Source organism: Grampus griseus, assembly GCF_964374135.1.
Source record: "Grampus griseus genome assembly, chromosome: 13".
NCBI lineage: Eukaryota > Metazoa > Chordata > Mammalia > Artiodactyla > Delphinidae > Grampus > Grampus griseus.
Window position 1 is genome coordinate 47,814,363 of NC_139007.1, and position 13,624 is coordinate 47,827,986.

General features: G+C 37.3%; 1 protein-coding gene across 2 annotated transcripts in view; it reads right to left on the reverse strand.

Moving 5' to 3' along the window:
• MAN1A1 (mannosidase alpha class 1A member 1) overlaps nucleotides 1-13,624 on the reverse strand; it is a 172,871-nt gene that overhangs the window by 108,364 nt on the left and 50,883 nt on the right. For both annotated transcript variants that reach the window (XM_082668944.1, XM_082668945.1), the window contains exon 4: nucleotides 3,541-3,621. In XM_082668944.1, the coding sequence (XP_082525070.1) occupies nucleotides 3,541-3,621 (81 nt within the window). The remainder of the gene's footprint in view (nucleotides 1-3,540; nucleotides 3,622-13,624) is intronic.

Below are 13,624 nucleotides of genomic sequence, written 5' to 3' on the forward strand. Positions count from 1 at the left end.
CCACTGATTTCTGTTGTAAAGCAAATAATAATATGCGGTATAGTCATACATGCTATTTTCTACATGTATCATCTTCTCTTGAAATGTCTTGTTTTGCATTTGCCAATTTTCAATATCACTTTTGCTTTGGTTACTCTTATTTTACAGTAATATTTCCCAAAATTTGTTCTGGGAAACAATGTTTGTAACTCAGTGTTAGCAGATGTTACATTAAAAAAAAAGAGGGAAGTTATAGTTAAGTAAGTATGGAAATACAGAGATAAAAAAAAATTAGTTTCTTTTTCTGTAAATTGTGAATTTCTAAGAAAGAATATAGGATGTAACTTTTTCCAAATTTATTTTTAGTATATATACAGATACAGATTTATCCTGCCATATCTAAAGAAACTAGTGGTCTGTAGAACATAATTTGGGTAATGATATTCTAGATGCTATTTACTATCTCCAATGAGGACTTTAGTTTCCGTTGAGCTTATAATAGAGCAATGCTATCTCTTTTATTTATTTTTATTACTGATCATTTAGTATTTGGTATTCATCTTATTTTTATCCCATCCGTTTGTAATTCTCGTGGTTATCTGCATTTTCTTATATAGACTCTGGAAATCTTGTGGCTCGGCTTTTTTAAAAAAAATAATACTACAAAATATTTTAACTGAGCTAGGGCATTTCAAGTTTTTGAATATGTCCCTGTAATCAAAGTATATGTCAACAGGTATTTCATGTTCCTATTGTTCTTTTCGTAGGTTTAGAGGTCCACTGACATTCTTGATTATTGTTCAGTGTTTCTAATTGTAATTTTCCTGAAGCAGGTAATGCAAGTCAGTGGTATTTCCTCTTCTGTTTTTGTAACATAAACGTAAGAATCTTGAACTTACATCAGTGTGGGCCTATATACTTCTGATGGTGATTTATAAGATGTTCTCAGAATACTCCTGAGCCTCAGCGATGAAATGAGAATGTTAAATTATGGTGATTTAGTAGTCCCTCTATGAGATAATTTAAGAAGATGAATCTTCCTAGACTATCTTAATAATACCTTGATCTATAAAAGAGTGTGTAGCATAGAACTTTATCAACAATCTAAAACCAACTAATCCATAATGTGGCCATGTTGATGTTCTTTCTATTAAACGAATGCCCAATTTTTCATTTTGATATGGAGACAAATAGATCAAGCTCAGACTTAGGGTAAAATAATTTTCCTTGATCACATTCCTGACAGCTAATTCTCTTGAATGCATTGGTCAAATGAAAGGCAACCATCAGTGATGAGGTAATAATTGGGGGGAAGAAACAGGAGATGATGGTAAAACAGTCTTATACTAATCGCTTCTCACTTGGCAATCCCACTTTAGAGGATAAATATATTTATTGGCTGATTATAGCTACATTATTCAAACTATAGGAATACTGGAAGCAACCCAACTGTCTAACGTTTAGGGAATAGTTAGCAAAAACTATGCTGAATCTTTAAGAACTAAAATTAAAAATGTATTCTATAGAAACAAAGAAAAGTATTGATATATAAGAAAGGAAATACCTAAGGTAACTTTTATCATAAAATTAAAATACAGAAAATATAGATATAATTAACACAATGAATGTTTTGCACAGGGATAAGGACAAAGCATATGTACTAAAAGAATAATTATTTTCAATGGAGGTGTTTTTTGTGGTCCTTTTCTTACTAAAGTTAGCTAAGTAGAGAATTTAAAAATATCCTTACAGGGCTTTCCTGGTGGCGCAGCGGTTGAGAGTCCGCCTGCTGATGCAGGGGACGTGGGTTTGTGTCCTGGTCCAGGAGGATCCCACATGCCGCGGAGCGGCTGGGCTCGTGAGCCATGGCCACTGGGCCTGTGCGTCTGGAGCCTGTGCTCCGCAATGGGAGAGACCACAACAGTGAGAGGCCCGCGTACCGCAAAAAAAAAAAAAAAAAAAAATCCTTACAATGTCTTAGGCAGATGATTTCATCTGTAGGCAAGCTGTATCTGTATAATATTTATATCAGTATATAAACATATATGTCTCCAGTAAGCATACACACATATAGAAACAAACACAGGTATATAAACTTAAGATACTGTTATGAGTAAAAAAGTATCCTAATCTACATGATGCATATTTAGAAGAAATACATAATTGTTTCTCTTTGCATGCTCCATTACCCTATCTGAGCCCAGATACAATGAAGTCCTTTTTCCTCCAAATTGTCTCACCCCACAGAAATGATGAAGGAAGTTAAAACCAAGGTCATCCTAAGTATGTCACGCCAAAAACAATGAGAATACACAGGCACTGGATACTCAAAGACATATATTCTAAAAGCAGAAACTTCTTTAGTAAAAAAACAGTAATTAATTTTAATTATGAGTTTTTAAAAATATGGATTCCCAGGCTTAGCGTTTAGAACATCCTACACCAAAATGAACAAATGAAGTTATGTGCAACTGGAAAAAGGGAAGAAGAGGGATAATGAAGAACAGGGTTTATCACAAACAGGACAGATACAGGGGAATATAGAAGCCATCTATACACTTTGAAAATCTCTATGGTAGAATAAAATCTAAAAAGAAGGAGAATGTTAAGATTGTACTGGCTGTTTTGTTATGACTAGGAAAGCATCTGAGAGACGAGAAACAAAGTAAAGTAGTCTTTCTCATTAAGCATATACTGCTGTGCTTAAATTTGTTTGAAGGAGCATAGAAATACACGAACTAGTACACTAGGTAAGATCCCCTCTTCCCCCCAGCCAGATTGCTCAGGCTAACACAAATCTGATTGATATGCAATTGAAATATGTGACTGTTTTTCCTGATGTCAGCTTTTAACACTGTTGAAATTAAAGGTGAGGTCCATTCTAATGACTCTTAGGTTGTTATTCATAAAGCTGTCCAAAACCTTTCAGGATAATAGCACCTGTGCTCTTCATGAGCATGATACAAAAATTCTTTCTTAATCTATTGATAAAAGGCAGCTAAATTAAAAATTCCTTCTTTGTTCTGAGCAGCGATAATTAAGCTCCAACCTAGGAGGAGCTACAAAGCACTTTATGTGGGGTTACTGGCCTACAGGACTTCTAACTGGGAAGCTGAGTATCTCACTCACCCCCTCAATTTCTTAAATACTCTAATTTTTATATCTCACTTGCCAAGCTTTATTTCAAAAAAGTTTTTATTAAGTTAATATTATACTAACATTAAAATATTTTTTAAAGAAAGAAATCCACAAACCTGCCATTATACTAAACTCTTTACTTTGTCCATAGGCATATATAATTTGTAGTTTTCATCACACCATACATAACATAATGGAGCCAGCCTTTTTTAAAGGCACTGCCTAACATTTCCTGACAACATGCTCTGTCAGACTTTCCCAGTGTGCTCATTTAATTAGTACTTATTATAAGAAATTCAGTATATGCTAGAGGCCCATCAAAACGTGAAAATTTAATGGATACCATAAAAAGCATACTTTACTTGGAGAATATCATTTTAAGACACTTCATAATTCCCATTTATATGCCACTTTTCATCTTACCTCTTCTCCAGACAGGTAGTAAGCTGAGATTAGTCCACCGACAAAGCGTATATTTACTTCAAAAACAGAAACTTCAGCATTCTGTGGAAACAAAATAAAGGCGGTTCATATATAAATGGTAGTACACAATTGAGAAAAATATCACCGTGATAAAGTGCACGAAATATTTAAATTTTGTTCAATCCTATATGCTTGCCCAGAGAAATTTATACACAAGAGGGAAAAGCCCTCCCTTCTAACAGTGTCAAAACACATGTAAATAGATCAAAAAATTTTGACTCTTAAAATAACAATTATAAAAATATTTATAAAATGAAGTTATTTCCTCCCTCTATTCAACACTAGATACAATATTCAATATTCTTTGTGCAGATGCGACAGGCCCAGGACATTCTATTTTTCTATTCTGTGTTCTTTTATTTCATTCATTTGCCTGTTTTTCTTCCCGAAAGACCATTCAGACTCTTCACACTTTTGCTGGTAGTTCAACATTATTCTAGAATTCTTCCCACACCATTTTAAAGTAGCACAGCTAGAATGTAAATAGGATTTGAAGCTGGAGTGACTTGGGTTCTAGTGCTGGTTCCCAAATGTTCTGTCTGTGGTCTGGGATGATCACATTTCTCTGAGAAGAAATTTTATCTTTGCATAAAGGAGATTATAATAATATATGTTGTGCCTTGTTAAAACAGCTCTTATATACATCAATAATAGCTTGCTTTTATTATTATTTACAAAGCTCTATATCCTGTGCTAATCTCTACATGGACTATGTCATTTAGTCCTATATCAACCGTGTGAAATAATTACTATTCTTACATCCATTTTACAAATGGAGAAACTGAGATTTATAGTGGTTACTATGACTTTCTTAAGGTCAGACAACTAATAAGTCGTTGAGGGCTTCCCTGGTGGCGCAGTGGTTGAGAGTCCACCTGCCAATGCAGGGGACACGGGTTCGTGCCCCTGTCCGGGAAGATCCCACATGCCGCGGAGCGGCTGGGCCCGTGAGCCATGGCCGCTGAGCCTGCGCGTCCGGAGCCTGTGCTCCGCAACGGGAGAGGCTGCAGCAGTGAGAGGCCCGCGTACGGCAAAAACAATAAATAAATAAATAAGTGGTTGAATCAGGATTTAAACTTGACTACTCTGATTCCTGGTTTAGAGCTGTTATCCTGACTCCTATATCACCTCACATGATAACGCATCAAGTATCTTTATTAATGGTCATATAATTGTGGCATATAGTTAGTAATTATTGCCAATACTTTTATTATTTTACAATATTTGACTACTACATGGATCTGTCCTACATTCTATTACTAGATAATTTAGCACAGCTAACCTACAATAGATGGTAGGTACACTTTGTTACCGAACCAAACTTGGGTCCACTTGCCCACACACACTAAAGCCAATCTACTGACACCATGTTGTGTGTGGTAAAGGAGAGTACAACGTTTACTGTGGGGCACTAAGCAACAAGAATGAGCAGCACGTGCTCAAAAGACCGGAACTCTCGATGGCTTTCAGGGGAGGGGTTTTAAAGGCAGTGTGAGGGAGGGGTGCAGGGTGTGTGATCAGCTCGTGCACCACTCTCGGACTGGTTGGCATCAAGGTGAAATTTCAAGCGTCATCAACCTTCTGGTTTCAAATGGTCTAGGGTCTATGTGCTTGTGGTCAGCAGTTTTCATCTGGTGTGGGCCTGCTTCCTGTAAAAAGAACATAGGAATGTGTGCCAGGCCTTTATGTATATCTTTCAGGGGACTGGGAACTCGGTGATTCTGCGATGTGGCGGATTTATAGTCTAACTTGCTACCAGTTTCCTGGCCCAACAGCTATTCTTTGTTTCTACATCTTCATATTTCCCGATCATTAACTCTTCAGCCAGCCTTTTGAGACTCAGGGGAGGCCTAGAAGACTAAAGAAAAAGGCTTTTGCTTCAGAGGATAGGGACAAAGGGGCTTGTGTATGGTTTTAGCTTCAAGCTTTTGTTAGCTTCTTTTCATGTTTGTTAGGCCTACCCAGTAACTGTTCACTTTTGCCTGGTGTCAAACAATTCGCTGAAATCACAGGGGCTAACAGCAAACTAATATATGGAGTCACATATCCAGCAGATCAGCTTAGTCACAATCATCTGAGATATTATTTCCTTTAACTAACAGTTATTAAGCAACTACTATGTGTCAGGCACTGTCCTAGGTTCTAGGGACATGGCAATGAAGACTCATAAGGTCCTCAAATTCATGGAGTCTACATTTTAGTGGGCGAAAACAATTCCAGAAGAAAAAAAAGAGGTATATTTTCTTTAATTTCCACATGCTTTCTCTAAAAAGGTATAAGGATCTAACAAATTAAAGCTAAGTAATTGCTTAAGTTAAAAAAATTTTTCAAAAAATTTCTTGCAAAAGGAAGTCATGAATATTACTTGGGAGAGACACATACTAGGCCAGACTTAGGCAAAAGCATCATAATATAAGACTCTGGTGAGTTTGTTCAATTGTATTTCATAATTTGTAATATGCACCTAATACAATTTGATTAAAGTACTTTACATGGGAAAAATTTATCTGTGATGTGTATTACTCTGAATGAGTATTACATAAATATTGGTAAAAGCTTTAATATTCCACAAAATTACTGATAAGGAAAGAGAAAGCGAATCGTTAATTTGTTTTGGCTCACACAGCTATACTTCTTATGTCTAAAGGTAACAATGTCTAATAATAAAATCTAATAAATAAACCCCTCAAATCCCATCATTCTCAATTTGTACTTGTGTTTTTCAGTTTTTAAACCTAAGAATAGTCCTCCACGTTTCTGCCTACTAAGTCTGTTAAGATGATTTTATATTCTTATACTAGCTTTGGCTTCATTTGATACACATTCATTCTCTTTTCCTCCTATGAAAATTTTGGATAATCAGGACTTTTATATAAACATCTGATGAAAATTACTGCATGGTAGAAGATTGAGCCATGTCAAACACCATCATAAATACATCTTCAGCAAGACATCAGTCACCTACTGGGTACAACCAGTTATTGATCCAGCAATGTATTCTAGAACCTAAATTCTATCTATCTTCCACTGTCTGTAAGATACTGAGAGACGGTTTTGCAAAGTGCCACGCTCAAGGTCAGTGCTCTGTCTTTTGAATTTCTCGGATCTAACGGTTTGGTGAGCCTATCCAAGAAGCAAATCTGGCTTGTTAGTGAATCCATACAGGTTCCCAGTTACTTGTGTTCTTGTCTTTCAAGATCTCGCTCAGGAAGTCACATCACCATTAGTTGTATTCAACAGTCATCATATCTACCTTCTTTTGAAAACCAAAATTACATTTGAATTCCCAGCATATAATATTTTCTACTTTTTTTTTCCCAAAGTTAAATCTAAATTATTTAGAAACCTTAATTTGAGAGCTCTTAACATTTTGGGTTATATTATGTTTTAGGTCAGCAGACTGAAATTTATACACTTCAGGTCACTCTTTACAGATCCTTTGATGAAAAACACTAAGAAGATAAAAACATAAATTGGCTGGCTCGACTGCGGGCAGCAGACTATCAAAACACTACCTTAGAGTCAGAAAGACCTGGGACTGAAGGTTGGTTCAGAAGCCCACTGAGTGCAAGATCCCAGGCAAGTCACATATTCTCTCTGAGCCTTGGTTTTCTCATTTGTAAAAAGGGACAGTGCATTTCGTACAAGGCGCTACAAGTCCATGAATGTAAAGCACCATGCACAATGCCTGCCACAGGTAAAGTACTCAATGAAATAAGTGCCATTACCGCTGCACAAAAGCTCAGCTTAAGTAAACCAATAAGGCCTAGCTTCCTCAGGGGTTCTTGGAAAATCAGAAACTCCAGAATCATAATCTTCTAAATACTAGAATGCAAACTGATATACCTTCTCTGACTCTCATGGGAGTCATGTTTCAAATCGTCTTTTGAAATACAGTATCCTGACCAAGCTTCCTTTTGGGCTTGATACAATTTATACGATATCTGGGTTTTCAAAAGTGAACTTCTACAATCTGAGGGTTTGAGGCCAATTTTATAAACTTCTGACTCTGATTTCCATTAAAATAAACTTATTAAATCTAAATGAAGATATGCATCCTATTAATATTCATGCAGCATTTTTTAAGATGTTCTAAAACTTTTCCAGTGACTTACCCTAATGACAGGAGAGGGGTTAGGGCAGGCAGAGAACAGTACGTAAAGGAGGGAAGCCCCAAACAGCCTGCAACACTAAAATCTTTTGGATTTATCTTAACAATGTAGATTTTGTAGTCTCCTTCAATCTGTGTTTGTTTTAAATGAGATTAAATCCCTTAAATCTTTAAGTAAGGTCACATGCCAGGAATATGCCCCACGTAGTTCATGGCTTCTAGTACATAGCTGTATGTGAGCACCAGTTTGAGAAGCAGATCCAGTCTTTGTTTAAACTGCACGCACCTGCTAGTTAATTTCACAATTGATGAGCAAGTGGAAGGTGAATATTTTTGGCTTAAGGCCTACCCACAAAACCATGTGGACTGGAGAAACTGCTCTTTCACTTTGAGTTTCCTCTACCAACAGCCTTTGAATCAAAGAACACACTTAACCAGAATCATACATAAATTTAATAAAATATATGGTATAATTAAGTTTACATCTAAAATCAAGAGGTGAAATCATGGAAAAACTAGGCTTCACTACTTATCTCTCATATTGCTTTAGGTGTCTTAGACTGATAATTTCCACCTTAAGTTTATCCCTTTCTTTAGTATTGCTGTCCTCTGGCTTACTATACGTATATGTAAAATTATGAGATAAAGTGATAAAACTCGCTAAAATGGAAAAAAGTTTAATTCAATAAACCATTTTGAATGGCTCCCTCCCCCCACCCTTCACATTATCCTCCATCTCTCTACTGGGAAAGGTGTCCTTCAAATAAACAGATCAGGAGCTCACAGGCATGAAGAATCTAACCATATCCAGACAAGAGGGAAAGTGAACACTTCAAAATCCCTGTTTCAACCTGAGTGCCTAAAAGATCAACCTCTTACAAGATAGTATTTTAAATAACTCAGAGAAATTAGGTTGTATTTTTTTAAGCAACTTATTTACCAAAATTATCTATAAAATGATAGATTTTAGTAGATTTTAGTAAGTGAAATAATGGGCTTGACCATTTTAATAACAAATTTAGGTTGGAGAACAGATTCAGCCACAGTTTTTGACTGCAGAACTACAGAGGCGCAGACTTTCCTTGAAGAATAGATATATTGTTTCTTTGCTCCTTCAGGCCTTATGATAATTATTCAGAATCAAACCTGCATCAAGTTTAAGGAATTCTCCTTAATTCTTTTTTTTTTTTTTTTTTTTGCTGTACGCGGGCCTCTCACTGTTGTGGCTTCTCCCGTTGCGGAGCATAGGCTCCGGACGCACAGGCCCAGCGGCCATGGCTTAGGGGCCCAGCCGCTCGGCGGCATGTGGGGTCATCCCGGACCGGGGCACGAACCCGCGTCCCCTGCATTGGCAGGCAGACTCTCAACCACTGCGCCACCAGGGAAGCCCTCTCCTTAATTCTTAACTTATGATTCCATACAGCAGGGCAAGTCTGATTGATTGCATTAAATTGAAAAAGACTTCTTGGAAAAGAACTTTCATTTTCAGAAATATCTTAATCCTCTTCTCAGTGTTTGGCCCCAATTATTAGAGTTGGTTTTTTTAAAGAGTATTTCTCTGAGCCCTAAGATCAGAGAATACTTCTTTGCTAGCTATTCCTCCAAACATCCTGTCAGCTTTCTACTCAATGAACTATAAGCGAGGAACAAGCAAGCATTAATAACAACTGTCCCACTACAAACCAATGCAATAACAGTTTAGTAACAATTGCTCCGCTACTAACATATGGTAACTATCCTTTACCTTACTGAGAACCAGTGGAAACATGAGATTTTACAAACCCATTGCTTAAAGAGAGGTTATTGCCTATAAGCCTTGCCTATGTTTAGGCTTAGCATACACATTCATTTATAAATGGTACTTTAAAGTATGTGTTGTATTAACATTCTGAGGATTACAACTCCTTTTAACAGATTAAATAGCAACATTAAACTTTATAGCTTAGTATAACATATGTCTGAGCAGCTTTTAACTTCATATTTAAGTAACATGATAAATCTCTTTAGATGAACAAAGTGCAAATTCTTTGGGCCACAAAGATAGGCAAGATCAACATCTTCTCTCTGTCAGTAGATTGGTTTTACCACGAAGGTCCAGAAGCACCCTCAAGTAGCAGTGCAATCTATATATCACTAATTATGGTCAGAGGGAACAGATCAGTATCCTTATAGCCAAAACCCAAATCATCACCCTTGGCAGACACTGATTAGCATTCGGATAGAAAATATTAAATAACTCCATCCGACAGGATAATTAACTCAGTTATCTGCACCATTAGGATGTAATGCTGCTCTAAAACAGAGCTTTTACAAGAGCAATACTAAGGCAAATGTCACTTCTTTCATGCTCCATGGCATGGAGCTCTGGACCTAAGTCAAGAACTCATTCAGGCATTCAAGAAGATCCAAAGTTGCTTTTTGAGGTCCATTTACAACCTTCAGATAGAGAACCCTACAGCTTATTTTCCTGAAGAATAGGATGGCATTCCGGTTGGATAAGAGACCAATCTGGACCTTTAAAGTAAAAAATAAAGTCACTGTTGCCGCCAATACCTCTGTTATTTTTCAGGAAAAAAAACGGTGTAATTGTTGACATAATCCCTTGAATCTGTGGGTAGAACGAGTGAATATAAGACAAATTCTCTAATGGGACACAATAAAACCAACTAGAAAATTGTAAGTTGAAGCACTTTAAGATGATTAGGAGATGGGACTTTCCCGGTTGCACAGTGGTTAAGAATCTGCCTGCCTGTCAAGGGGACACGGGTTCGATCCCTGGTCCAGGAAGATCCCACATGCCATGGAGCAACTAAGCCCATGTGCCACAGCTACTGAGCCTGTGCTCTAGAGCCTGAGAGTTACAACTATTGAGCCCGTGTGCCACAACTGCTGAAGCCCACGCACCTAGAGCCTGTGCTCCAAAACAAGAGAAGCCACTGCAATGAGAAGCATGCGCACTGCAACTAAGAGCCACAACTACTAAGCCCGCTTGCCGCAACTAGAGAAAGCCCGCGAGCAGCAATGAAGACCCAACGCGTTCAAAAAAAAAAAAAAAAAATGATTAGGAGAGTAAATCAAGATAGCTGTCTTGAATTTATGTTTGTTATTAATTTTGATATGGGAAGTATTATCATTTAGATATTATTGATAAACTTTTATATTTTCAAAGGAAAATACGGCAATACCCAAAGAAAGAACTGCAACAAATATGTTTCAAGACCTTTCAAATTAGGAATAGTAAAATAAACAGAAATTCGAGACCTGTGACTATGGCTTTTAAAAGTATATTTTTAAAGTATATTTTGAAGGGTATAACCCAAGACTATCAATAACAGTCTTTAAACGATATTTTTACATAAAAATCTTTTAACTCACTGAATAAAATCTTATAAAAATACAAAAATACAATTTTAAAGAAACAAAGCTCAGTATCTTAGCCATCACTCAACCTATAGCTTAATCCCTTTATCTTACAAGTAAGGAAGCCAAAGAATTTGCTCTTCTTCTCTTCTAAATACTCTGGGCTTCTCTGATGGTGCAGTGGTTAAGAATCCATCTGCCAATGCAGGGGACACAGGTTTGAGCCCTGGTCCGGGAAGATCCCACATGCCGCAGAGCAACTAAGCCCATGAGCCACAACTACTGAGCCTGTGCTCTAGAGCCCGCGAGCCACCACTACTGAGCCCAAGTGCCACAACTACTGAAGCCCGTGCGCCTAGAGCCCGTGCTCTGCAACAAGAGAAGCCACCGCAATGAGAAGCCCGCGCACCGCAACGAAGAGTAGCCCCGCTCGCCCCAACTAGAGAAAGCCCGCGTGCAGCAACAAAGACCCAATGCAGCCAAAAATAAAAAAATAAATTTATAAAAATAAATAAATAAATACTCTGATATCCTCTATTAGTTTCCCTCTGCTTCCTAATAGGTCCCCACGGTCCATGGAATACATTCATGTCACCTGCTCATGGTCTGAGGCCAGCCAACTGCCTTCTGCTACCTTGTCTATTACCTTGAGAGGCCTTTTTGCTTAGTCCTTTTAAATAAATGATTCCAGAGTTTCTCAGGCTACCACTGGGCATGAAAGCAAAGAACTGCTGCAGTATTTGGGGGAGGTTTGGGGCAGTAATGCTATATATGCCAGACAAGGGACCTGGACACTATTCGGGTCTCATGTCACTAAAGTCTACTTTCCCGTCTTCCATCATTAGACTCTGGAAGAATCTAGTTCTCATTCCCCTACCTTTCTGGAGGTGAGGGACGGCGGAGGAAACACATTTTCCATTCTCTCCTCCACAAATAAGCTGAAGACAAGCTCATTATTATTTACTGGTAGGTAGCTGAATTTACTCAAAAATAACAAGGCAGGAAAAAAGTATTATTAAGAAATAAACCCTCAGAAGGAAATCTAATCTTTTGTTCATTGCCTTAATTTTTCACACTCAGTTCTATTGGTAATATCCGAGCTACCAGACGTCATATTCAACCAAAGAGCTGTAGAACCTTACAAAATCCCTCACTCCTTGGGCCTGTTTTCTCATATTTAAAATAAAAAGACTGAACACATCAATCTCCAAGGTCCCTTTGTATTGGAATACTGTCTCCTTTATAGTCTAAATTCAATTATAAGGCAGATTAAACATAGACTCATCTGCTTGTACTTTAAGTCAGTGATCTCCAAAATGGGGTACATATGGCAATTAATTAGAGGAGTAGGAACAAAATATTAAAACTTTTAATTTATATACATTTTTAATCCAAAGAGGTAGGAAGAAGACTCAGCTTTATGCTACCTTTACACTCTGAACCATGCTGGTATTCTCACTTGGTCTGTAGGAGAACAGGAGCTCCACAAAGCAGAGGGGTCAGCAGGGAAACACCCTTTCTTTGTCCATTCTCAACATACAGCATGTTACTTGTGATTGGTTACGGAGATTTACAGATATTATCAAATGCTTACCAGATAGACAAGAGGCTTACAAGAATTTTTGCAAAGTAATCTCAGATTAAAAATAATACCAATAGTGAAATAAGTGAGGCAGAGAAAGACAAATATCACAATACCATTTATATGTGGAATCTAAAAAAATGACACAAATGAACTTATTTATGAAACAGAAATAGACTCACAGACATAGAAAACGAACTTATGGTTACCAAAGGGGAAAGGGGGAGGGATAAACTGGGAATTTGGGATTAACAGATACATACTACTATATATAAAATAGATAAACAACAAGGACCTACTGCATAGCACAGGGAACTATATTTAGTATTTTGTAATAACCTATAATGGAAAAGAATCTGAAAAAGAATACACACACACACACACACACACACACACACACGTGTATATGTGCGTGTATGTATAACTGAACTTAAAAAAACACCAATAATGCAAACATAAGTGAATGACTCAAAAACACCAGGGTCAACTTTTCCTGTTCTTAAAACAAGCTCTCTGTCAACCTCATTACAAGGTAAAGCAATGACTGTGGAATTAGATTAGCTCTAACAAGATGTAGCCCTCCTTAATTATCAAGAAGTAGTATTAGAAGAGTCCACTGTCCTTAATTATGAACCTTTTCCTTGGTGTACAGTGGGTATTGAGGTTTGTTAAAAATGAAAGTACATATATGAAATTTAAAAAAAATATTTCATATATAAATTGACAAAAGGTTATACTGGGAATTCCCTGGCAATCCAGTGGTTAGGACTCTGAGCTTCCACTGCAGGGGGCATGGGTTCAATCCCTGGTCAGGGAACTAAGATCTCTCATGCACATGATGTGGCCAAAAGAAAAAAAAAAGTTTAAACTGATAAGGGTCTACAGTCAACAAAGGTTAAAGGCTTATTTATGGGAAAGTGGATGCAGCTGCTCCTGGGTGCACGTGGAGTGTTGAGATGAGCTACTTCATG